The 27814-nt window shown below is 41.6% G+C and overlaps 1 protein-coding gene across 2 annotated transcripts in view; it reads right to left on the reverse strand.

The window, feature by feature from the left end:
• Nucleotides 1-21367, reverse strand: part of LAMC2 (laminin subunit gamma 2) — a 56959-nt gene extending 35592 nt beyond the window's left edge. For both annotated transcript variants that reach the window (XM_037825197.1, XM_037825196.1), the window contains exons 1-2: nt 21127-21367; nt 1081-1269 (exon numbers count right to left, since the gene is read on the reverse strand). In XM_037825197.1, coding sequence (XP_037681125.1) covers nt 1081-1269; nt 21127-21205 — 268 coding nt within the window. In that variant the 5' untranslated portion in view covers nt 21206-21367. The remainder of the gene's footprint in view (nt 1-1080; nt 1270-21126) is intronic.
• Nucleotides 21368-27814: the final 6447 nt, after the last annotated feature.

The raw sequence follows: 27814 nt of genomic DNA on the forward strand, positions 1-27814 counted from the left end.
CTCAAGCCACAGAGCAACAGCAAACTAAGTGATTCTGGGAAAGACTGCTGGGATATTGATCTGTATCACTATGGGGCCACCATAGTTTTCTATAGGGCTCCCTGACACACTTTACCAGTGACTCATGACAGGAATAAAATTTGCTCATTTTTAGATTCTTTCAGCAGCTGCTATGAATTGGTTCCACAGAGCTACATGAGTCATTGTCATGCAATAAGGCTCTATACTTTTTAGGTGGATTAATTTTTGTCATATTACACTATCAAACATTTTCTAGCAAAGAGAAGAAACAAATAGTGCCAAGCAAGATAATACACAAGGCAGTCTAAAAAATCTTGACTTGTTTACAGCACTACCTCTCTCTCTTCATATTTACTAACATCTTAACTGGCTGCCCGTGATGAATGTGGTAGTATGTGTGCATCTGTGTGCACAAGCACATCCTGCCATTTATGAATACAGCACTGGGCAGGATACTTTTACTAAAAAACAAAAAACAAAACAAAACAAAAAAACCTCTCCCTTCTATGAACCAACCACTCTGCTAGGTGCTTTCTATTTGTTACTTTATTTTGTCTTGTTAACAACCCCATGAAAGGCTCTACTCTGCCAATTGTACTTTTTCCACTAGTTCTACTTTATATTGCTTGCACCTTGCATAATGCCAGAAGAAGATCTTTCTAATCCTTTATTTTTCAAGAGTTTGTCAAGGAATAGTTACAGATACAAAGAATCATCACTGGAAGAGTACAGCTTCCTTTGCCCCTGGGTCAAATACTGCCAAATGCCTGGAAAAGTAATAACCTGACTTCAATAGTAGAATTAAAGCCAATGTGCCCTAAAGACACGAACTGGTTCCACCAACCCACACTCAAAAATACAGAAGGTGGCCACCAGAAAAATAAGCACATTTCCTTTCAGATTGGAATTGCTAAAAAAACCAAAACACATAAAACAAAAACAGTGTTTAGGCGATTCCCAGTTGTGCCAGGACTCCTCCCTCTTGGCTGGCTTGCCTGAGTCTCCCTCCCCTCCCTCCTTCTCCTCAATCCCAGTCCCTTTCCCCTTTTTTCCAGCTACCTTTGGAGTTACAATTGCAGGGCAAACAGCGGTCTCGTTCTCTCTGTCGGTAGAACCCTTCCTTGCACCTCTCGCAGTGAATGCCGTCAGTGTTGTCACTGCAGTTGAGACAGCGGAATCCATTTCCTGTCTGTCTATGAAGTTCCTGCTCAAAGATGCATTGCCTGGACTTCCCACTGCAATCACAGACTGGGGAGGAGGGAAAAAAAGACATCATCAGTGCTCTGGATTGAATTGCATCCCCCAGAAGTTATGTTCAAATCCTGAACCCCGGTCCTCGTGAATGTGATCCTGTTTAGAAAAAGGATCTTTGAAGATAGTAGTAGTTAAGATGAGGACAAACTGGTTGAGGGTGGGCCCTTAACCAAATATGACTGGGGTCCTTATAAGCAGAGGAAATTTGGACACAGTTAGTAAGTGAGAGACAGAGAGAGCGCACGCATGTGTGCGTGTGAGCAAGCTGGCCATGTGACAGAGGGAGAGTTCAAGTCACACGGCGACAGGCCAAAAAACACATGGCTTGCCAGTCACCCACCAGAAGCCAAGGGAGAGGCATGGAGTGGATTCTTCCCTTTAAGAGGAAGCACAGCCCTGCCTATGCCTTGATTTTTGACTTTTAGCCTCTAGAACTGTGGGACAAAAAATTTCTGTTGTTTAAGCCAACTAGTTTGCAGTGCTTTGTTACAGCAGCCTGGTAGCATGAAGACTACAGCAGAGAAAGCCACCGACAACCAGCAAACCATCAGAAGCTAGAAGAGGCCTGGACCACGTTCTTCCCTATGGACTTTGACTGAAACATGGCCCTGATGACACCTGGATTTTGGACTTTTAGCCTCCAGAGCTGGAAGTCAAGAAAGTTCTGTTGTTTGTGCTGCTTTGTTGTGGCAGCCCTACTAAAGTAAGACAACCAGCAAGAAACAACTCAGGAATTCTCTCAGGTGTGTTATTATTAATATAAACTATGGATGGGATATTGGATATTAATTTAAGCTACTCTATGGAGGGAGGTAAGGGAGTGAAGGGGGCCTCCTGGGGACTCTGGTGGACGGGAGAACTTTGGCTCTACCTAAAGGAAGTAACCATTATGTAGTGCTAGTGGGTTGCCTGGGAGAATATGAGTCCAGGGTTGCCATATTATCCAATCCCTCAAGACAAACCAAAAATCTTAAATTGCATGTTTTTAATGTAAAAGTCCCTGATTTAAATATTAGCAGGGAGTTCATTTTTAAAACACTTGCAATGCAACAGAACAAGTGTGGGGGCTGGGGAAGGCCTGAGGGCCACCAGCTTGTGGGCACTGGCATGATAGTCTAACAGCTGGTGCTGTCTTCTGACCAAGATACACACATCCATTCCTTGGTGATGGTCAAGGCTGAGGAGAGGATACGACTATCTGGACGGGTATCTCCTCCTCTCACTGCGCCTCGTGTATCTTGTCCAAAGCCAGGTGCTCAAAACGAGCCATCTTCCCAAGTGAAGAATGACTTTCTCAAGTGTCAGGGGAAGTTCACCCTGTGGGTGCTCCGAAGAGACTCACTAACATCTCCAGGTGGGACCTAAACACCCAGTGAGAAAATGTGGAAATACTGAGCATAGTAGCTGGCACCTAGTAAGCACCCAAGAAATGTTCTCTTGGGTTAAGAAGGGAAAGATGATGGCCTTGAGGTTAAAGGAATTGGCTTGAACTCCAGTTCTGCTATTTCCATGGACAAACAATTCACTTCAACTCTCTGAATCTCATTTCTTCTATAAGTGTAGATGGCAATGCCCACCTCCCAGGATTGCTGAGGGGGTTCCACTGAGACGAGAATATCAAGTGCCTTTGCATATGCTATTTCATCCCTCACTCAGATGAGAATACTAAGCTCAGAAAGGTTAAGTAACTTGACCCTGGGAGAGTTGGGATCCCAAACTTCCAATCCACTTTCTTTCCACTCTGTACACCATCTCCATTGGCCATGCAGCCTCGTTGAGAGCCTGTGCCTGGAAGCGCCCAGGGTCATGACTTACCCAGAGCACTGACAACAATGCGAACAAAGTGCCAACACGTGCAGGGCGGCTGCCCTGAGTCAGACCCTGTGTCAGGCTCTGAAGACACCAAGGTGTCTAAGAAAATCTGATGAGCTTCCTAAATGTCCTCCTTACAGTAGCTCCTAAAACCTATGTTCTTGCTACTCTGGATGCCATCTAATCCAAGGGGACAGTCAGCTAGCATTTATCTGGGTCCTACTCTGGGTCTAGTACTTCAAATTCATCAGCTCAGTTAATTCTCACAACAACTTTAATGTGGATTTTATTACTGCCATTTAACAAACGAATGCTTAGTGACGGTATGTATCTTGCCTAAAGTCATACAGCTAAACAGCAAAGATTGAATTTGCTCCCATTAGGCCCAACTCCAAAGATTCTCAAGAATCTGGCTTACCATGCATGCAGGCATTCTTCCCATAAATACCTAATAGAGGGCCATTCACCCTCTTCTTGAGTCCTTTCCTATCTAATAAGATGCCCTGTTCCTCCTTAGACAGCGCTGATTGTTACAAATTATTTTTATGGAGTTTTAAATATGCCTCCCTCTCTGTACTTTTCACCACATGTTCTTGCTCTTGCCTGGAAAACAACACACACACACACAACCTACACTCTTCTTCATTCATGTATTTTTATGCATCAGACACTTATTTCAGACATTGTTTTACAAAGCACTATGTAGGTCCACCCTCTGAATATCTGAAACTAGCTATAGCATCTCCCTCCTGAATCTTCTCTTCTCCAGGTTAAACTGAAGTCCCTTCACTTCCAGTTCTTTCAGCCAATTCCCCATGGCATGATTCCTCCTGACTACCCTCATGGGAACAAACTCTAATTTCCAGTATCCTTCCTAAAATGACCAGAGTTCGTTATAATGCTTCATGCACGGTTTGAACAGCTCTGCTTACAATAGGGCTAGATATTATAATTCCATGGACGAAGCTGAACTTCTCACTAAACTTACAGCATATTAAGTTTGTAGTCAATTCATACTCACAGGGCTTTTGCACAGAACTGGTGCCAAGTCAAATCTTTCCCAGTGAATACTTGTGTAACTGATTTTTTTTGGCTCTCAAACAGATGTGTCACACAGCTGTCATGTGCTGTGAAATTTCTACCAAGTACATCATTACGCATGTACGAGAGCTCAATTCACCAGCCAGGGATCCTTGAGAGGTTACTCAGCTGGGTCACACAATGAGCCAATGTCCTCGCTGCCCTGGGTGTCTTTCAGGAACAATCTCAAAATAACAGCAAACCTCACATTGTGTCTTTCTTATTCAGAACATACTTTTGCTGGTGTCTTAGTTTGCTAATGCTGCAGAATGCAAAACACCAGAGATGGATAGGCTTTTTATAAAACGGGGGTTTATTTCACTACACAATTACAGTCTTAAGGCCACAAAGCGTCCAAGGTAACACATCAGCAATCGGGTACCCTCACTGGAGGACGGCCAGTGGTGTCTGGAAAACCTCTGTTAGCTAGGAAGGCAGCTGGCATCTGCTCCAAAGCTCCGGCCTCAAAACGGCTTTCTCCCAGGACGTTCTTCTCTAGCAAGCTTGCTCCTCTTCAAAACATCACTCCCAGCTGCACTCTGTTTCCTCCCCCCCGAGTCAGCTCATTTATATAGCTCCACTGATCAAGGCCCACCCCGAATGGGCGGGGCCACGCCTCCATGGGAACATCTCATTGAAATCATCACTGACAGCTGGGTGGGGCACACTCCAAGCAAATCCAACCATCACCAAAACGTCTGCCCCACACAAGACCACAAAGATAATGGCATTTGGGGACACAATACATTCAAACCCGCACATTCCACCCCCTGGCACCCAAAATGACATTATCTTTCCAAATACAAAATATATTCATTCCATCACAATATCACAAAAACTTAAATCATTTCAGTAACATAAGTTAAGTACAAAATCCCATCAAAATCAGTTTAGGCTTGGTCAGTCCTAAGGCATAATTCCCCTCTAGCTGTGGATCTGTGAACCTAGAACAAGTTATGTGCTTCCAATATACAAAGGAGAGACATTCATAGGATGAACATTTCCATTGCCATAAGGAGAAACAGTAAGGAAAACAGGGTTAACAGGAGCAAAACAGTTCCTAAAACCCTCAGGACAAACTCCATTAGATTTCAAAGTCTGAGAGTCACTAACAAAACAATGTTGCATCCTTGGGGCTTGAGAGAGCGGGAACCTAACCCTTCCCAAGGGCCTTTTTGGCAGCTGTTTCCTCTCCAAATGCTTGGGCGAGTGCTCCAACATTTCCACACATTGGGGAGACCACCTTCTCGGCTCCACCCTCCTCAAACCTCGGGGCAGCTCCTGGATTCCCTTCCATCTCCGGGGCACACGCTCAACCCCTTCAGAACAGTGGGGTGGCAGCCAGGCTCTCCTCAATTCCCTGGAAATGTGCTCCACCCTCTTTGGGACCTGAGGTGGCAAAACTCTTCCAGAGCATCGAGGCGGAAAGCCCGCCCTCGACCTCCAGGGCAAACTCACCCTTTCCATGCATGTGGGCTGCTCTGCTCTCCCAGCCCGAGACCTCCTGACTCCAGACCTCAACCTCCATGGCTCTGTCTTTGAAGAGATTTTTCCTTTAATTTTTTCCTTGTCTGTCTCCTCCAGTCCAGACCGGCAATGGCTCTGTCTATGAAGATCTCTCAAAAATTCTGTTGGCTTTGCATGAAGCATGCAGGGGTCAAAGCCATCAGACAATAGGACTTTCCACAAATCCTTTCTGGATAATTCCATCTCCAATCCTGGCTTGTACTGAAATGGTGGCTGGGTTCCATGTTTGGTTACATCCTCACGTTGGGCTGTAGCTTCTGGGATTCCACCCCCTGGAAGCTCGTAATTGGAACCCAAGAGTTCAGTTCTAAGTTTATCTCTCTCTGCTCGCATTTTACTATAAGCTGCAAGGAGAAGCCAGGGTATGTCTTCCACACGTAGTCTGGAGATCTCCTCAGCTAAGTATTCCAGGTTGCCACTTTTAAATTCTTCCTTCCATCTGACACCAGGACTCAATTTTGCCAAATTCTGTGCCACTTTAAAACAAGGATCGCCTTTCTTCCAGTTTACAACACATTCACCATTTCTGTTCAAGGCCTCATCAGAAGTATCTTTAGAGTCCATATTTCCACAAACAGTCTCTTTAAAGCAGTTTTGGCCTTTTCTATCAAGCGCCTCACAATTCTTCCAGAATCTCCCCATTATCCATTTAAAAAGCTGTTCCAACATGTTTGGTATTTGCAAACTCAGCAGCAAAAGCACCCCACTTCTCTGGTACCAAAATCTGTCTTGGTTTGCTAATGCTGCAGAATGCAAAACACCAGAGATGGATAGGCTTTTATAAAACGGGGGTTTATTTCACTACACAATTACAATCTTAAGGCCACAAAGCATCCAAGGTAACACATCAGCAATCGGGTACCCTCACTGGAGGACGGCCAGTGGCGTCCAGAAAACCTCTGTTAGCTAGGAAGGCAGCTGGCATCTGCTCCAAAGCTCCGGCCTCAAAACGGCTTTCTCCCAGGACGTTCCTCTTTAGCAAGCTTGCTCCTCTTCAAAACATCACTCCCAGCTGCACTCTGTTTCCTCCCCCTGAGTCAGCTCATTTATATAGCTCCACTGATCAAGGCCCACCCTGAATGGGCGGGGCCACGCCTCCATGGGAACATCTCATTGAAATCATCACTGACAGCTGGGTGGGGCACACTCCAAGCAAATCCAACCATCACCAAAACGTCTGCCCCACACAAGACCACAAAGATAATGGCATTTGGGGACACAATACATTCAAACCGGCACAGCTGGTAATCATTAACTTCGAAAGGACAACTTGTGATATACTTATTTAGAGCAATATTTTCAAAATAGACTTGTTATAATCTTTTTATACCACCTCCCTCCCCTTCTGTCCTTTCTCCTCTAAACTTCTACTCTGAAAGAACTGGAGTTCCTCCTACTAACCCACAGCCTTCAGTGGAGCATTACAGTTCCAGCCAGGGAGGTCCTTAGCCAGCATCTCTTCTCCGGAACTTGTGCAACAAGTTGAAAGCCTCTGGGTGAGGGTGGAGGGTGGGGGTTATATTTCCAAATTCTAGAATATTCCTGAAACCAAGCTTAATAAAATGGACCTCATACAGCTTCTGCCTGCCCCATGACTGGTTTCTGCCCATCCACCTCCTTGAGTACGCTGGCTTCCAAAGAGCACTGCCAGGCTAGGGATAGGGCAACAGGGAGTGGTGGGGATGCTGCCAAGGGCTAAAGGAAGAAGCAGCATTTCATCCCCAGCCTATTGTAGCCTCCTACAGCCAGTGCTCCCATTTTTGTTTTTTAAAGAAGAGAGATATCTGGCTTTGAATGTGAAATTTATTGATTTTACATGTTAGCAAACAATTAAAAACTAATTTTTTAAACAAATCTGTGTCCAGTGGCAAATTTCTGCCCTTGACTCTGCACTTCTGATAAGCAGAAATCACATTTTATGCTTTAGAAAAAGGGAAAATGAAGCCCTAGTATATCACACAGTGCTTGGTCTACAGTAGGTATTCAATGACTTCTACATGAACAAATGAATGAATGTTCTCTCGAACCGCCTAGATGTGAATCCACCAATTGAAGGATTCCAGGTTTCCATGCATATCTGGACATGCCCTAAAAATAAAAATACACATTTCTAGCTGTCACTCTCCTCCCCATTTCTTGAGTGACTGTCATTCTCCATAGGCTCCCAGTCCAGAAAACAACTTTTCTCAGTAACTTATAATACAATGATTCACTTAAGTTAATAGACCTAAATGCAAGCCTATATTTTTAAATAAGAGGAGGAAATTCTTAACTTGTTTTCACTATAGCTTCCGTCTTTTATGTTTACCCTTAATCAATTTTATATCCATAAGTTTTTTCATTTTTATTTTGTAATCTACTTGCTATGCTTCCAAACTTTGGGCCAGCTGCAAACTTCATAAATATGTTGTCTAGTTTCCATCAGTGGCATTGATGCAAATACAAGTGATGAAAGTGTAAAGTGTATATTGAGGTCTTTGATACACCATTGACCTTCCCTGAGTTAACTGTGAACCATTTATTAACAGTCCTTTCATTCACTCATTCACTCAACAAATATATACTGAGCACCTACTGTGTGCCAGGCTCTGTTCTAGGCACTGGGGATACAGCTGTGGACAATCTGATAAAAGTCCCAGTCTTCATGGAGTTTACATGCAAGCAGTGGGGGGGGGTGGGAGGAGTGACATTTTCTAAGGAAAAATAAATAAAGCAGTGAAACGAAATAGGAAGTGGATGGGGGTAGGAAGGGCGGATTGGAAAGTTCCATATGTTGGTTTACCAGTTTATTTATTTTGAAACTTGTGTATTCATGATCTTTATCCATTTATCTATTGGAACAATGTTTTTTGTATGAATTATCATAAATGATTTACACAATAAATGCATTAAACTGCTTGCCTATCATTTTGTTGCAGATTTTCTTCTACCACTCCTGACAAATTCTCCTTCTCCCCAAATTACCCCATTAAGGCATTTGTTTTACTTATTCTTACTTCCTTTTTTTTTTCTTCCTTCCCCGTCCTTAGTCAATGAGATGTACATTTGTTCCAGTTTGTTAATGCTGCCTTATGCAAAATACCAGAAATGGATTGGTTTTTATAAAGGGGGTTTATTTGGTTACAAAGTTACAGTCTTAAGGCCATAAAATGTCCAAGGTAAGGCATTACCAAAGGATACCTTCACTGGAGAAAGGCCATTGGCATCTGGAAAACCTCTGTTAGCTGGGAAAGCACACGGCTGGCATCTGCTTGCTCCCAGGTTATGTTTCAAAATGGCGTTCTCCAAAATGTCAGTGTCAGCTTCCAACGGCAGTCTTCAAAATGTGTCTCTCAGCTGCACTCCTCTCTCAGTTCCTGTGCGTTCTGCAAAGTGTCCCTCTTGGCTGCAGCAAGCTCACTTCTTCTGTCTGAGCTTATATAGTACTCTAGTAAACCAATCAAGGCCCATGCTGAATGGGTGGGGCCACACCTCCATGGAAATGATCTAATCAGAGTTATCACCTACAGTTGGGTGGGTCACATCTCTATGGAAACACTCAAAGGATTCCAATCTAATCAACACTAATACATCTGCCCCCACAAGACTGCATCAAAGAATATGGCTTTTTCTGGGGGACATAATACATTTAAACCAGCACAATATTCATTTCATCTGTTTAATAAATATGTACGTAACACCTAATTGGGCAGGTGGGCTGTGCTGGGAGCTTTGGAACAAAGTAACACCTAATTGGGCAGGTGGGCTGTGCTGGGAGCTTTGGAACAAAGCTAATTTCATTAGCCAGCAAAGTTTCAAAAAGGGTGTTATTAATATCTTATTTTATCAAATAAGGATATTAAATATATATATTCCCTCATAAGAAAGACATTTTCATAACAAGGGAAGGATATAATCAGAAAACATCTTTCTCTAAATTGAATAAATTTGGCTTTGTCAAATACTTAATTCATTATCAGCATTTTCCTCATTTCACCACGGATAGGCTTGTGGGGGCTGGCATGAAGACATCATTGCATCAGAAAACACAGGAACAAATCAGACTTGGGCCCTAAAGCACCTGAAGCTCTCATCGGGTCTAGAAATCAAGACGGACAGGTCTTTTTCTCCCTCTTTCACCAAACTCTGCATCATAGGTCTAGATCCCATCCAACATTCCTATTTGACTATTCATTTGTATCCGACTTTCCAAACCAGAGACATCTCTTCAAGGTTTCATCTCATCCTCTTTGTGCCCTCACTCCAAGTCCCAGAAATCCTTAACTCTATCAGGAAGGTGCTCTCCACAGCTAAAGAAAGGAGATTCATCAAGTTCACCTACATATTACATAAATACATCTGAAATCTCTTCATTTTACTCAGATTTTCATGTATTTCATTGAGTGTAGTAAAGCACGGGTGGTAAATGTGTCTGATTGTGGTGTGTGCTGCTTTTGCCGGCACCTAAAGTAATTATAATAACTAAACTAATGTACAGTTGCTTACCCTCAAGGGAAGGAGCCAGGAGCAGACGCGGGCTGATCCACCCACCACCACCCGCCCTCACTCAGCCGTGCAGATCAAAGGAGCTGGAAATTCTCTTTAAACAATGGAGAAAGGTGTGCAGGATCCCTCGGGGCCCACTTTACAACACTCCCCCTCCTCACTAAAACACACAATTCCAACAGGTTAGGACAGGAAGCCGAGGGGGAAAGGCTGTTCCCAAGCTGTATCCTTAGGTGAATGAAAGGAAACTGAAAATATTTCCTAGAGTTGCACTTGGGGCAAGGCCTTGGAATTACCGCCCTCAGTTATTGCAGGTCATCAAAATCTCATTCCAAATTTCCTGTAGGGACCATTGTCCTTTCCAGGCAAGTGATTTCCAGAAATTTTAATGATTTGGCATTAATATGATCATTTGTATATAAGTAGATCCTCTTTCTATTGTTCTAAACTTAAACTGCTTTTTACCATGGGGTTCTAATTTCCATCTTCAAACAATTTATGGAGTCATCATCCTCTTTAATGTTTTGATAGTAACAAAGCAACAAAATAAAAACTCCAAAGTCCTTTCAAAATCCTGCAGAGTTGACCCCCTGCTGACCTCCCCAACTTTATCTCATTCTCCCTCTCTTTCTCCCTGGGATCCCACACACAGTCCCTTGCACAGGTTCTAGGAGGCACCTACCTGGCCTTTAGGTGGGATATTTCCATTGCCCGGGGCACTCTCTGCTCCACCCTCCGTGGGTGCATTCTCCCTACAACAGCCAGAGCCATCATTTTAAGGAGCATAAATGAGATACTGCACCTCCCAGGCAAATAACCCCTCAATAGCTTCCCCTTCCTCTGAAGGCCCACAGGGTTTACCAGCACCTCTCTCGGGGCATTTATCACTTTCTAACCTGTGTCATCATCATTTGGGTACAAGACTTGTTTCCTTTAACACATTTCTCACTTTTGTTTCCTGGCAGTACCTAATACTGTGATTGAGGAAGGAAGGAAGGAAGGAAGGAAAGGAGGGAGGGAGGGAGAGGGGAAGGAGGCAGTGTGGCTCTAGGAAAAGCCAAACAAGAATCTACATGTACCGAAATCTCCCAGCAGTCCAGGAATCCACTTTGACACACTTTGTATCCACAATACCCATTGTCTACATATATGGCATTCAGTGTAAAAAGCTGATGTTTCAACCCCTCCCCCCTCCCCCCAAAAAAATTCATGGAGAGATGGGAGCAGGAAGAATTGTGGGAGGAATGTGACATTTGCAATTAGCAGGGGAGTCCAGGCCTTTCTTTCAGGTTGCTGCTCACACCAGAGGAACTGTTTCTGCCCCAGGACCGCCCGCCCATCTGCGGTCCCTGAGCCGGGAGCTGTGAGGTTCTGCCTGCCATCTCACAGGGCAGCAAGCCCAGGGCTGCCTGGGAGGAGGGGCGAGGGGGTAAGGCAGCTTTAGACCATGAGATCAGTTTGCAGTGATCAGGCAGCCTTGACAGATAGTTTGCTTGGCTGGTGTGTGGGACTACCTCAGGAGCTAGGAATTTGAGTGTCATGTTTGAACCTGACAAGGTGTGCTGGCTACTCTTACGTAGAGCCCTGCTGCTCTTGCTACCATTTTAGCCGCTTAGTGCACCAAAACTGATCTGGTTAAACAGCAGTGAGTTTACATAATAAGTGGCCTGTAGTCTCCCTGGATGGGTCCAAGAATGAGGCATTTAGAAGTGACAGTCAATTCTCTTCCTTATTTAGAGGAAAGGTGTATGCCCCGTGCTTCCTTTCCCGCATTTCATGTCCCTCGTTCCCTTGCTGAGACATTGAATCTGTTTTTCCCCTCTTTCCTTTTTGAAACTCTCTTCCCTTGGGATTCTAAAATGCCATACTATCTGATTTCCTCCTGGCTCTCTGACATTGCTCAGCTCGCTCTAAATCTCTGCTGGCTCCTCTCCCTATCCAAACTCCAAATGTTGGTGTTCCCAAGGCTCTGTCCTTAGTCTCCAGGACTCCTCACTCTACAACGCTCTCCCTCGGTGATTTCATCCAAGCTTCCATAACCAGTGATAATGTGTTGTTGACATCCCAAGATACTTCTCTGGCCCAGACTCCATTCTCAATTTCAGACCTTCATGGCCAGCCATCTACTTTATATCTCCATCTGGATGTCTCAAAAGAAATTCTCACAAAAGATGTTTAAAACCAAACCCATGATTGTCATCCCTTCAAGTCAGAAACTTAGAATGTATCATCACAGGTTCTCCCTCTTTCTCACCTTCTCATATCCATTCACTACCAAATTTCATTGACGTAACTCACTAAGTAATTCCAGTTCTTCCAATTTTATCTCTACTATGGCCACTCTAGACCAAACCCTAATCACTCTTGCCTGCAGTAGATTTCCTAACTGGTTCCCCTGCCACTTCTTTTGTCTCTCTCCACTCAGCAGTCAGAAAATGTTTTCAAAACAGAAATTTCATTGATACCTCTCTGCTTAAAACTCCCTGATGCCTTTCTTTTACTTTAGGTTAAAGACCAAAATTCCTTAACACAACCTACAGAGACTTCCATGTTCTTATCTTAGCTACTTCTCTAACCTAATTTCATGTAACAACCCACCGGAACCTCTTCATCTCTCTCCCATCCATCTTACTTATATTCTATTTTATCCTTTCCTTCCTCTGCTTCTTGCAATTCTTGCTTTGTAAAGGAAAAGAAGCTTGGTGGGGAGAGTTGAGGTGAACAAATTCCAACTCCGTCATCTTTTTTTTTTTTTTTTTTTTTAGAGAAGTTACATGAAAAATTAAATCTTGATTTACGTTATTGAATACCATTCCCTTCCTGTGAGTCAAAAGATGGGTCTCATGCAAACTGATGGCCGTTTATGGTCAAAAATAGCAACAGTCACCTCCATGATGCCAGCTGTAATGAAGCCCATCATAGGGAGCCCAAATGAAAACAGCCAGACTCTGAAGGTGTTGGATGAAATGAAATGAAATTGAGAATAGCATATTCACTTAAAAAAAAAAAAAAAACCAAACTGGAAAACGCTTATTTGCAGTACAAAAGCTATTATTGGAAATGTCCTTTAAATAGCAATCTATCCTAATGCATTTTTAATTATTTTTACAAATACTCAAATTGCACATTACTTACAAAGTCTAAAGCAAGACATATTTGTCATCTATTAATTTGGTATCAAAGCATTGGAAGCTATCATTCTACTTGTAAAAATCAGCGTCTCCAAATCCAAGGTGCTCTAAATAAATACTTTTGTTATATTATACTTACAGACGATCATGAAAGTGTTTACAAGTGTTTTCTAGTTTTAAAACCCTCCTACATGGGGTTTTTCTTTCCAACATTTAATGTTTCTCAGCTTGCGTGAACATTTTAAAACAAAAATCGAAATATTTCATCAGTATATTGGTCTTGAATTTTATATGTGAGCTCCTGCTTCTAGTTTTATTTTTTTAAGGTATGTCACAACACGTTTTCTAATTAGAAAAAGAAAACTGAAATGGCATCTCCCTCCCTAAGAGTTTTCTAACTGAATCCAGTCTTTTCTCTCACATTTCCCCAGTCACATTTTAGGGCAAAGCAGACTGAACTACAGGTGCCATATCCTGCCTGATGCATTTGCTTTCTGGACATGTTAATGCCCGAGCAGTTTAAGAAAAACTGGAAGGGGCAGGAGTGTGAAGAGAAACAGCAGGGGCCATTTAAATGATAAAATATGGGCAAATCTTTCCAACTCTAAATAGTCTAAAGTCATCAAGACTTTCCGTTTGAGTGGTTATGGTTTAAAAGGAGACACCTATTTTCATGAAGAGGTCGCAGCACATTATATTACAGTCTAGGCTTGGAAATGTACCTGTGGAGCCTGGATGACACCTGGCCTGCTGAGGTCTGCACCAAGAGAACACAACTGAAGGTGTCTTCCCCTAACACCCCGCGGGGACACTGGGGCCCAGGGAGACACTGCAGAGGGAAATAAGGTCCCAGTGAACAGGGGCTTGGAGGTGCCAGTCTCTGTCTGACTAGCAGAGAATTCAAAAGTAAAGGAGGAAGGAGAGGGCTCCGTCCGAGTGGGTTCAAAGGTAAAAGGGAAGAGTTGGGCAGGGCACAAGAGATACAGAAGAGCTTCCCTTTCCCTACACTTGACACCCTTTAAAGGCTCTATCACAAGACATCTGTTGCCTCCACAGTACATTGACTCAGGAAATGTCTGTAGTAAGGGCTATATATGAAAGTATTCATCCATCCATGTGCTCCTCAGCTTTCTGATCCCAGAGATATTTCTATATTCCTAAGAGATCATCTATATAGAGAAGCATACCAATGTAGGAAGGCATTTGTCAATTATCCAAAGAACACAGTGTTCTTTAAGAATTTCCAAATGGCCTAGAAAAGGGTGTCATTTGCCTCTTTAAGAGGAATAAAGAAGCTGGAATAAAGAAAGTTATAAAAGTCCAGGACAGCTAGAGGTGACACCTGAAACTAAGAAGATCAAATGGAAAGAAATCCTATATGGGAAGTCTGAACAAGCAAAAGTGAAAAAGGAAATCCTGACTTGAACTGAAATGCTCTTTGGAGATAATTAGAATATACCTTAAATGTGATTTTTCAATTGTTCAAATTTTGTGTTTTTTGGTTCTTTAAAAATATGTCATCCTATAAACAAATCTTTCTCCTTAACCCTTTCATTGCTTTTATGGATTTTATGTTTTTGTACAAGGATTTTAGCCATAGATTTTTATTACGCCATCCCTTAAACAAACATTTACAAGCATTTAGGTGTATGTGTGTGCTCAGGGATCATACTAGGCACTGCTAGTTCTCAGCTTTGATAAAAGAACAATGGCAATTCACATACATTTACAATATAAGGAAAAAATGTATGGAATGTGTTTATAGCATCTTCCTTAAAGACTTTTTTCTAAATAAAAAATACACATTTGAATAGGATAAACTAAAATGGTATCACTTGATGTCAGATAGAATAAAGGAGCAACAATTTTCATTCATCATAAAGAGAAGTAACACATGTTCCAAGAAGAGAATGGGACTGGGAGAAATATTGCCTGCATCTCAGTTAGACAAATGTGCTGCTGCTCCACTACACTTCCATGCCAGGCCAGCTGTGGGCGACCCCTGGTCTTAGCAGATCTCAGCATTTAAAGTCCCGTCCTAACCCCCAGTTGAGGAGAGAGTGGCAACTTCAGGTTATCATTGGACCCGCTGTGATCACAAACTAGACCAGCGTATCTGGGATGAGAAATGACTTAAATATTGGTCATTTGTTTTAGGGCAAGGGCAAAACTGGTAGTGACTTGAAATAGCAGTAAGTACAAAGCCTAAGTGGTCAGTTTTCATACCATGAAACTGATCCGCTCCTAAAGAGACTCCTAACCCTATACCAATAATCTCCAGCATGGAAAGAACAATAATCTTTGGACACAAGTATACATACATAGACTCAAAATATCAACAATCACTGAAGAACAATGACTGGGAAAACAGCAAGTTTTTCTACCTTCCATCAGCTGTTCTTTTGTTTTCTTTAGTTTTATTTCTTTTACTGAGTCATTTGATCAATTCCAAGCTGCATAATAATAGTGCTGCTATAAGCAACCATGACTTTGGGCAATTATTTTATTCCCCCTGGGTGTTGTTTTCCTCATCTAGAAAATGAGAGGCTCTACAAGAGAACCCCTAATGGACCCTAAGGTCCATTCTCATTTTAGTTCTATGACTGTATCATAAGAGAAAAAAATGCAGTGAAACGTGTGAAGCTTTTGGTAAGAAACACCCCACGTGAGTACAGCTGAAGATTTGGATCATCTTGCAATGTTCAATCTAGTTGTGGGAAATGATTTGGCTGCAATTTGATTTTTTTTTCAGTATGTGGAGATACATATTCTCAAAATAAATAAAAATAAAATCTAGAAACAGAAACAGTTAGGATTCCTTAAATGATCTGCAAGCCCTGAAAAAGTCCAGAATATACATACCTTTAACCAATTGATCTCCACATCTCCTCTGCCACAGCAGGAGAGAAAGACTGGAGCCCTTACACTCATCAGTGTTGGAGGAAGAACCACTCTTTTCTTCTACCATAATTGTGATATCAGTGCATGCTTGATGGGGAAGGCACATATGCAGACATACAGTCGCCCACAGACACAGAAAAGACTTAGCTTTTGGCTTCGGATATGATTCAAATACTATGTCATTTACCTGGGGTTATATTAGAACACAGTCCAGTAATGATTCAGCACCTACTAGGTCTAATTTGTGACTAAATTAGAGTATTACAGAATCCGTGGAGCTCCTATTTCTATACTGCTCTGTAATAGATGATTCAAGTCTTTTCCTTTAAAATTTCTCTAGGAAAAGAAAAGTCATACTGTTGAGCCACTAAGAACTTAAATAGGAAAAATATTCCCAGGACTGCATCAATGCCTAATTTCAGGACCCTGACTTTCCCATAAACACGGATCGCAAACCAAAATTCTTCCTCAGCATTTTGAACCAGCAGAGTTAATCCAGTTGGCTGCCGCCAGCTCAGAACATCCAGAATTTAATCCTACATATGAATTTTCAGCTCACACTCTAGCACCATTCTATGTTTCTGTTTATTGTATATGCTTGACCATAAGGTTAAAGGTTTTTATTTTTCCAAAATTATTCCACAGGGGAGTGGAGAAAGGTCACATTTAAGTCCTTCCAAAATCTCTCATATTTTAAGGCACGTCCTCCATTATTTAAAAATAAAGAATTTATGGGGAAGATATGTTAATCTGCAACAACCTCAGGCAATGCAGTTTTGGATACTCACAGTAAGGGAGAGGATAGCTGTTTAACACAACTCTCATAACCGTGCATAATCTCATGGTTGTGAGTGCTGGAAGTTGTCATAAACACACCTTTTCAAGATGTTTATACTGTGAAGATCATCATGTGCACTTAAGGATAATTTTTAAAACCATTCTAAGGTTATGAAATTGGTGTACTTTCCAGAGACAACACCAAAAACAGATTCAAATAGGGCTGTATCATCTCAAGCTGCCTAGTCCAAAGTAAAGAGGAAACTGCTCAAGTGGCTTTAGGAATGATAAATACATGAATGCTAAAGATGAATGGAAAGAGTTTAAATATAAATATGAAATGGGAATGAACAAATACTTCTTAGGATGTTATTTTATACATTATGTGACTTTAAATGTCTGTATAACTAAACATAATTCAAATACAAAGAGACATTTGACTACTGTATCTATATCACAAAATGTTTTCATAATCAAGTTGGCCAAAAATCTTTTTTTTTTTAAATCTCCCCTTTAGGAGATTGGTGACCATCTTATTTGGGATTATCTTTAGTTGGGGCATATTCTAGAGAGGAATAGATTCACCAAATCTGTATTTGTTGAGGTTTACTGAATTGGTATTGGAGGAAGTCTGGTGGATGACAAGAGGCAAAGAGAAGGGATGGCATGAAATCCAATCTCGAAATTCCCATCTGCTTTGGGTTCATTGCCAGGAATTGCATTTGCTTCAATCTCGGTCTGGGCAGAAGGACTCCTCATCATCTTTCTTGGGCTGATGAAAGCAAAGTGACGGAGCCCCTTCAAAAACATCACCACAACTGAAAACTCTGAAGACAAGATACCAACATTCAATATTCGCAGTACAGTTAGTTGTAACAATAACAATAATATTGAACATGTGGTGAGTGTTTACTTGGCACTGTGCCAAGTGCTTTACATGTAATTATCAGTATTTTCCACATTTTAGAGATGAGAAAACAAAATAGCAAGGGAAATAGCTTGCCCAGGTCTCAAACTAGTAAAGGATGGAGCTAGGATTTGATACAAGCATTCTTACTCCAGAATTTTCCACAATTCAAATGACAAAATTTATGAAGTACAGTCAACATTTTCAGGATCCTTTCCCCTAGCCACCTCACTACTTTTCCAGTATCAGGGTATTTCAGAACCCAAATTAGTGATCTATAATCTTTGATTCTGAGCTCACCATTCTATGAGAGTTGCTCCAAAACCCGCCCAACGGCTGAATTAAAAGTGTCATGTTAGTCCTCATTCTTCATATATATACAACTGGATACCAGTTATTACTCCCATGTTGTCTCCTTTATCCTCAAAGCTCACTCCTCCTTATTCTCCCTCATTGTCCCTCCATCTCTCTTTTAAGTGGTGAGGTTTCTTTTCCCTCTACCTCCCAGGTAATCTCATTCATTGTCAAGGCTTTGTCTTCTGCCTATTGGCTCCCAAATTGGTATTTTGAATTTTCTTCTAATCATCCCTTAACTTCAGCAGTTCACTGGGGCTGTTGGATATCTTCACTTGCACCTGAAATTCAACAGGTACCCACAAGGGTTCATACCCTTCTCTCCACCCTCTGCCCAACTTGCTCCCAAATCCCATCCTTCTCTGATAGCCCTCATTTCCTGTAATGGTATCACTGTCCAAACAATCACACAAACCTGAAGCCTTGAACCCATCTTAAACTCTTCCTTCATTTTCACACTTTCTTTCTTACCCATATTCTTGATGCACATACTCATTGGATCACCAAATTCATTTTGATTTTACCTTCTAAATGTCTTTGTAATCTGTTTTCTCTTTGCTGTTTCCAGCACCATGAGGAAAGCCTAGATGATCATGCATTTGGACTACTGTAATGATAACTGCACAGCCTGCAGGGAAGGCCCTTTACAACAAGATTCTCAGCTATTTTTTTAGTTCTTTCCCTATCTCCTTCTCACTACTTCTCCAGTCATGCCTCCCCACCCAAACTATGTTCCAGAGCCTTGGGGTTACATACTACTTTTTCTCACACTCAGCTGGGAGCTCTTGATGGAGAGCCTTGTCTTTCTCACTTATCTCTGGGCATCCCAGTTCTCTATCCCAAAGATGTTGGCTCAGGCCTTTTTAAATAAATGTGGTTCCAGGCATTTTTAGGCACTCTACAATTATCTCTCATCCTTTCAACACCTCTATAAGGTTGTACCACGCTATTGCCTCCATGTAACAGTCAAGGAAGCAGACTCCAAGTGGTGGAAGAGCTTGAAAGTTTACTAGTAAGGAACTGGTAAGTGAATGAGCCAAGATTTGAACCTGGTTCAGGCTGATTCTGAAGCCTGTGCTAGTTCACGACACCCTGAAAATGTTCCCAATTACATCTGGACCATAGTTTCCCCTGCAAAGGAAAAAATGTGAAGCATCATCATTGTTTTAGGTTCTCAAAATGCAGCTCACGGGACCTTCAGGTCCGGGTCACTGTGGGAGGTGGCAAGCACCACACTTTCAGTCTAACTTCTACCATATCCCACCATCCCTAACACCAAACTTTTCATACTGTCATTGAACCCCAAAACACAGCCCTTTGAGGAGGGAACCTCATATCTTAAGAAGCCCTTCTCCAAGAGAAGGGAAAGTGTGAAAATGTACCTGAACACTACGTCTAATTTAATATTCTAATGGAATAGTTAGAAGCTGATACATCCTTGAGAAGTGAGAGCCTCGGTTCTTTCCTCTTGAGTCTGGTTTTATTAAACAATTGATAGTATCCCACAATATTTTGTTACCTAATGCTAACATTTAACATACACACACAGAATGATAGCTGAGGGGAAAATTGCTTCCAAAACTACACATCATGTAAAAAATATGTACTTCTTTCCCTTGTCACTTTATCATAATGTGGTAAAAAAACGTTCCAGCCTAAGAACCTCTGAATGGCATGACAGTCCCATCTCGCCAAGAATTGTCTGTTTTCCCATTTTTTAAATCAAGGGATTCCAGTAGTCAAACCATAAGCAGTCCCTCTGAATTCTAATATTCAGAGACTATCCATACTTTTAGGATGTTTCCACCAGGTAACCCTAAGGGAACCCACTCTACATGATCACTTTCATACCTGATATTTTAAATGGTAGTCAATGGCGATAGTTGGAAGTTAATTTCAAGACTATTTTAGGAAAAAAGGCCTGAATCAATGTATTAAAATGCATGCTCAAATATTATTCATACCATTCAAACACAATTTGTGCTAGCATCACCGGACTACACAGTAATAAATGAAATGTCTAATACAATTTCATTTGCACATGGACAATGTCTCATGTTCACACACACACAAACGTGAAAATGGCTTTTTGCCTTGGACCTATAGAAATGACTACTGAAATGCCATCAGTTGCAGGAAGCAATACAAACATGAAAAATTCAGGGTTAAGTATACAGGGAAATATCATCGGTAAAACTAAGTGTCAAGGAAAACACCCGTTATATGTTGTCATAGGTGACACAGGCATATAGTAAACAGTTGCTAGGTTCTCAGAAACTTCTGTTTACATGACCTCAACTTCTCATGACGCACCAGTCATTGGGTGTCCTGGATAAGATAAAATGAGATGTGACATAGGTGCTCAACAACTGCCTGTTGAATGGATAGTACAGGAAACTACTTGAAAAGTAGCATTATGCGAAAGAAAAGCATTAATAATATTCCAAGTCTCATTTTCTATCCTAAACTCGAAATGTGAATTCCAGAAGCATTATTGAAGAGGTTTTTTTTTCAATTTTTGTGAAGTTCACAGTCATAGAAAACATTCCTACTAAAATCCCACTAACATAGACACATGTTGGGAAAATAATTTATATACAACACATTACTGATTAAACAGGGGCTCCTTGGTCAAAAACAACATGAAGAAGGTGCAATCTCAGCTTCACATTTTTCAAAATACAGACAGCTTTATATATTATACTTATTTCAAACCAATCTCAAGGGAAACCTCTAATGGAGGAGGGAGCTCTAAAGAGGTTCTCGACAAAGTGGGACTCCTCAGAGGTGCGTTCAGCCCTCGCTGTCTGCAGAGAAAGGCAAGATCACAGACCAGGGCCGCGACGCTCTGCTTCTTGAAGCCGACTCATGACTCACCTTCCCTCCCGGAGGTGGCCCGGGCCGCGGGCAGCAGGAGCGAGAAGCAGAGACAGCAGCTCAGCCAGAGCGCAGGCATGGCCGGGGCTGCACCGGCCGCCGCTGCAGGGGTCGCGGCCCGGCGTCTCGAGGCTGGCAGTTTCCACTCTGCGCTCCGGTGTGCCTTCCTTTTCTCGATCAGGTGGTTTTATCGACTCTTCTACCTGACTCAGTCCTGACAGGAAGAGTGCTTGTGTTTCAGGGTGTGACTCACCTGTGAATAAGGAGGACCCAGCCCTCAGGAGGCAGACAAACGCGCAGCACACAGGCAGCCGTAAAAGCGCTCGCCCAGCCGCGGGCTGCCCCCCTGGCTGCAAGGAGGGCGCACACCTGGCTCGGGCCGCGGGTGTGGTGCAGAGGCTGCGGCCCAGGGATCCTCCTGGGGGAATGTGCCAGATCCCCTGAGCCCACCTGCTCTCACCTGGTGGACCGGGTCAGAATTCATAGAAGTAGGTAGTAAACCGTCCCTTTCTCAGACTGGCAGGACCCGTCTCAAGGGGACAAACTCAGAAGTGTCAGCAGCCCTGGTCAGCTCTGGTCTGAAGGCATCAAGGAAGGGGCGTCAGTCCCAGAGTCACAACAGGGTCCTCTCCACCCCCTGGCCTAGGACGCACCTCTCTCTGAAATACAGCAATCCTAACCCAGCCCACCCCCTCTGCTAACATCTCTTTCTCTCCCCACCATCACAGGCTGTAACAACCGCCCCTCTCTGGGGTCACCATAACTTCTGACCACCTGGGCATGCATCTCATTAACTCACCTGTTGACTAGTCAGCTTCCAGAAAAGACTGGGTCTCCCTGTGTATCTGGCTCACAGTCAGTGCTCCATAAATGTTCTGTCGAATTGAATAAGAAAGAGGATTCAAGATTTCCTACTCGTTTTACACCGTAGAGTATACTCTTGCCATTCTCTATGGGCCTATTAGAACATGTTTGCTGAGACCAACTGTGAGTATCATCCAAGTCCACTGTGTTAGTTGACATGAGGAATATTTAAAAAAATGCAACTCTTGGTATATCCTAAATTATCCCTTTCCCTAAGGAGGCTGGTGGCAATACTTTAGAGAGGAGGCTGTAAATTAAAAGGCTTTGGTTCCTACTAGAGATTTAAAAAGTACCAGAGTAAGTTTATGCATACTTATGTTAGCAACCTGTCCAAAACAACCACTCCTGCTTCTCATTATCAAGGTCTTCATAGGCCCTCAATAAACAGTTGTTGACTGACTAAAGGATTGAATGTTCTCTAGATTGTTCTAGGGATGATATAACATAAGACAACTAACAAACATTATAGGACATTATGTAATTGTCTAAGGGTGTAAGAGTTTAGGTGTGTGCATTTAATCCAGACCAATGTGGACTGACAGGGATAGCTGGGGATGGCTTTGTACAGAAAACGGAGCTTGAGCTGTGTGTTCAGGAGTAACTGGGCTCTGACTACAGCATGGAAAAACAAAATTTCTGCAAGTTGGCTAACATGTACTCTAAAATCTCCAACAACAAAAATGAGGATTCAAAAGGAAACTCCAATTTTCTCAAACCCAAGTTTGAGTCTCTTCTACTCTACCCAGGAGTCAGAGAAATAAAATAAAGATTCTTCTCTCTCAAAACTCACAGTGTCCAATTACTGCTAAAGTTTCAGTGCACAGAGATCAGATAGGATTTTCCCTTCTGGCAGCTGTGGCAAAATGGAGGCTGAAATCAGGTCCCCAAGTCTCTTGTTCCTTGCACATCCACCCAACAGTGTTGTGCAAGGTCCAACAATCCTGTGGAAACAAGGAACCCCTGAAAAATAAAGCCATGAGGTTAAATTTCATTTTTGTACAGATCACTATAGTTTATTATATTTCAAAAGTTGGAAACAGATATTTTCATATGTCCCATCATTTTTAGACAGTGATAATAATTACAGTTAACACATATACATAGCACCTACCATTTTTCAGTCACTATTGTAAATACCTTATACATAATAACCCATCAATCTTCAAAACAACCCTGTGTGTGAGTTAGGTATATTATTAATGCCCCTATTTACAGATGAAAAATCAGAGGCATAGAAGAGTCAAGTAACATGCCCAAACTCACATGGCTAATAAGTGGCAAAGCCAGCATTCAGAAACCAAGCAGTCTAGCTGCAGAGCCCGTGTTCTTAACCACTAAATTAAGAAACTCTTTGAGTCAATCAAAAAGGACCATAAAAAAAGACAAATTCACAATACTGAATGAATTCAATGTACAGTCACTCGTTATTTATCAACGGCCATTACAACTTGATCAGATTGTAGACTGTTGGCACATACCAATAAAGCCAAGTCACAATGTACTCTAAACAAATATGTCTGATTTTCTGAGGGTGTTTGCTCTGAAAGCCGTCCCAGAGGGCACCTGGGCCAGGGGAGCAAAGGGGCAGCAGGCCCAGCGTACCAGGCCAAGCAGCCTCTTTTGTGTGAACAGTAGAGTATTTTAAACCTTTTTTCAAAATGCAAATGCCTTTAGGCAGGCACTCTCTAGTTTTTCTCAATTCCTACCAATTTTTGTTGCCTTATCCTGGGCCTCTTCAAGCATTTATACAACCTGTGCAACTCAGGCTTGAGACCCCTGCTCTGGATAGCTCCTTAACCAATCTGGGAATTCTCTAACGCTTTGCTGGGGTTACCACTACTCTAGTAGTCAAAATCCAAGACTCGAGAGCAAATTCCCTGGGGGCCAAATCCTAACATTGCCACTCAGTGGTGGCAGATTACTTAGTTTTCTCTGGGCCTAATTTTCTTCATCTGTAAAATGGGGGATAAAAGTAGAACCCTTAGCTTGCAGGGTTGTTAGGAAAATTAAATGAGTTAATGATCTATAAAGTGCTTAAAACAGCACCAGACACAGCACCAGTATAAGATGCCTTCTACATGTGTAGCAACAGTAATAATTACCATTCTTCTTTATTGTTATTGTCACTGACTCAACACCAGTTTTTCCTTGTTATAATTACTAGCAAGTACCATATGGAAAAGATGGGATTCTCACTTCAACCCTTCTACTAATTGATTATTTAATCATAATTTTAAACTTCCATGAAACTCTTGGACTAATCCAGGTTCATGTCCATGCATATACTTGGAAGTTATTAATTAATTTGTATTTTTGCTACCTATCTGGACATTTGTTTCACATTCAGATTTGCCTGCCTAATGTTTCAAAATTTTTGCATTTGGGACTTCACTTCAAATAAGGCAGGGTGGGATCTTGTATATCAGGGAAAATGTAACAGTAAAATGGATTTGGATATATTCTTAACGATTAATTAACAAATGCTTTTCAAAGAGGCAACATAAACCTATTTCCTTTTCTATATTACTCAGATGAATATTTTTTTTCAAATCCTGGCAAAAATCAATTTGATACTACTGAGCAGTAAAAAGGAATGAACCATTGATACATACACATCATGGATGAGTCTCAAAGACACTATGCTAAGTGAAAGAAGCCAGGCAAAAAAGATCATATACAACATGATTCCATTTATATGAAATGCTAGAAAGGGCAAACAGTGAATGAAAGTAGACTGCTGGTTGCCCTGGGGAGGGTATTGGCTGCAATGGGGGGGATATTTTTGTAGATGAAGGAAATATTCTGAAATATCATGATTGTGGTCAAAACTTGCCAAATTGTACACTTAAAGTAGGTAAATTTGATTGAATATAAATTACAGCTCAATAAAATGCACAAAAAATAAGAGAAAACCTCCAAAAATCTATTTGACAATTAAAATGATACTTTGATTCAAATGTGCAAACTCAAACCCACCTCTGGAAACACACCAAGTGTCTGTGTAAGTTGCGACAAGCCGGAACACCAGGTCCAGCACTGATGTCACTGCCGTCTCAGGCCCTTGGGCAGAGATACCACCCAAGAATTTCAGAGGACCCCTCCTCTGGAAACCTGTCTCTTTGGGCAATTTACAAAAGAGCTGCCTTTCTGAAATGTGTGCTTAGGGGCATGAATTTCAAACCTGTCTCTTACATTTGTTCCAGGAAGTCAGCACTTGGATTTTCATCTAATCTTTCCCAAAGCTGGCACAGTCACCCCAAGTGAAATCCCTGGTTCTCTGTGAGGTTTTCCAATCAGAGAGCCTGAAAGAGACTGGAGCATTTCCACAGGGTGTGGCTGGGAAGGCCAAGGCCCTGGAAGTCCCCTTTGTCCATTGTTTCATTTGTTGATCAGTCATCATCCAGGAAACTTTTCTTTTTACAAAGCCGTGTAAATCATTGCACAGAACTGTCATCTCTCTCACCCCAACCCCCCAAATGTGATTTCAAGTGACATATTGATTTTTGCCTTGCTTTCTGTCATTACCTTAGTTAACTTTCAGAAGGAATGTCTGGCATGTCACTCGCTTTCAAACTCACTTCTGATAAAAACTGAAGCACGGGCTGTTAACATGCCAGCAATAGACATTACGTCAGCATTTGCATAAACATTTTAAACATAAAGTATAACAATCAGGAGAGAAAAAAAAAACCTCCCCTTTGTTCTTAAGTGGTAAAGGAAAACGGCCATAAAAGGAAATGGTTCAGTGTTTCCTGGATCGCCTGGGTAAATTCTCTCAAGTTGGCCGGACTCCAGAAAACAATGTTCTCTGAAGCAAGTCCATGGCCATGAAGTGGCAAGCTTCCATTTTATGCAGAAACGTATATGGTTTGCCCACAGCGAGTTTTCAGAGAGGGATAGAGGCCAGACCAGGACTGAAGTAAAGCCTTTTATTTATTCCTTTTCTGTGGCTGGCTGGTGATGACTTCATTTGCATTGTTTTTTTTTTTTTGTTTTTTTTTGTTTTTTTAGTGTAGCTATTACAAGCAGAAATATTAAAATCAACTATTTAACAGCACAACAAATGGGAAGGGATGGGGAGAAGAGGGACACATGCTTACAAAAAGGCAAAATAAAATAGGCACAGTGAAAAATAAAGCAGAGGTTAAAAGATCATGAAGGAAGTTCAGTGGATTTCCGGGTAGGGTCAGCTGTTGGGTTCCCTTAGCGCAACATGTGGTCACCCACCAGTGTGAAGTGTTGATTAGTAGATTAAACACTGCCCACGGCTTCTCAACCACTCTAATAATATTAGGACTATAGTTAATTCTGATTTGAATAGAGAGGCAAATGGGTCTACCCCAGTGAAAATTCTTCTCTGGATCGCAGTGGTGGAGACAGTGCTGTATAATATTGCAGGCCTGAGGGGATCACACCGGAAATGAGAGGTTGGCCACCCCTAATCAGAGATTCCCTACTCCTGCCTTTCCCAGTGAAGAAATGAATCCAGGAAACAACTGTGCTTCTCCGTTTAAATCCTGGAACTGTTCAACCTTTAATAATTTATGAAGCCTGAAAAACTCCATAGCCTTTAGAGTCCAATCCTCTGCCTTTAGAAAGGAAATGTATTTTGAACATCTAATAGTATTTGTGACCATTACAATAAGGATAGCCAACCTGTGTACTGACTCCTAGTACAGCCAGCTCAGAGCTGGGAAACTAAACACGGTTATGTTAGCCCCATTTTGAGGTTACTCAGTCTTCCTCCCAAATCCATGTTGACACCTTTGTTTCCAGAGTTATTATTCAACTACAATATAAAAAACAAATTAAGTCTTTCCTTGGATAAACAAAACTTTTCCTCATTTAAAACAAATGATGAGCTGGATTTTCAAATAAAATAGGAAACGCCTAGTACTTACAATATAGGTCATATTTTACAGCGACTCCTCTCCTTGCAGATCAGCAATAAAATTTGTCTCCTAGAGGTGAATTTTCCTTTTCATGTTACCTTTTGTTATTCTTCATTTTACAATGATATCAAATCCTTAGACTAGCTGCTTTTACATCATCCAGTCATTTCTTTCATGGTTTTCTCTTCTTCTGATACCTTAATCCTAGTATAAGAGCACTTTATTAAGTACCTTTATTCTTGAACTCCTTGAAATGATTGGAAGCTATTTTCTGCCGAGTGGAAAGGGTCTGAGCAGTCTGAAAGAGCTCAAGAATTTAGCAGTTATATCCCTGGGTTCAACTTTTCTAGATCCTGATTACACAGAAATCCCCAAACATTCCTGGGTGGTTCTTTTTCAGGAAGCCAGCAGACTGGATCCAGCTTTCATGAAAGAGTGAAACTATTAGACTGCATTGCAATTACGGAGAGAGCTACAAATAATCACAGAAAACTCAAGAGACACTCTTCCACTAACTTAAAAATTTCTCACAGCCTCAATATGTCTACTTAGACTAAATAGAAAGAATTAATGCAGTGATTCAGACAAGTTAAACCAAAATGATACATTTGTCTCAATTATCTTGCTATTTTAGGTGAATAGATTTTAGGCCTGAATGATTTGGACAATTGTTTCAATTCTCTTCCTTTTATTGTATGAATACACAGTAAGACAAGATTTGCTGTTGCTACCAATGCCTTTGCTATCTCATGGTGCTCTATTAATACAACCTTGGAAATAGCTTTGAAAATCTCAGCTAAAGCAAAGTATGGCTACTTGGTTTTGCAACTGAATTGGTTGTATGGAATTGAATATATTTTATGCATGTCAGGTAAACTTAAAATGAATTACACCAATGCTAAAATTATTTATATATATATATAATTTGAGCT

Source organism: Choloepus didactylus, chromosome 2, assembly GCF_015220235.1.
Source record: "Choloepus didactylus isolate mChoDid1 chromosome 2, mChoDid1.pri, whole genome shotgun sequence".
NCBI lineage: Eukaryota > Metazoa > Chordata > Mammalia > Pilosa > Megalonychidae > Choloepus > Choloepus didactylus.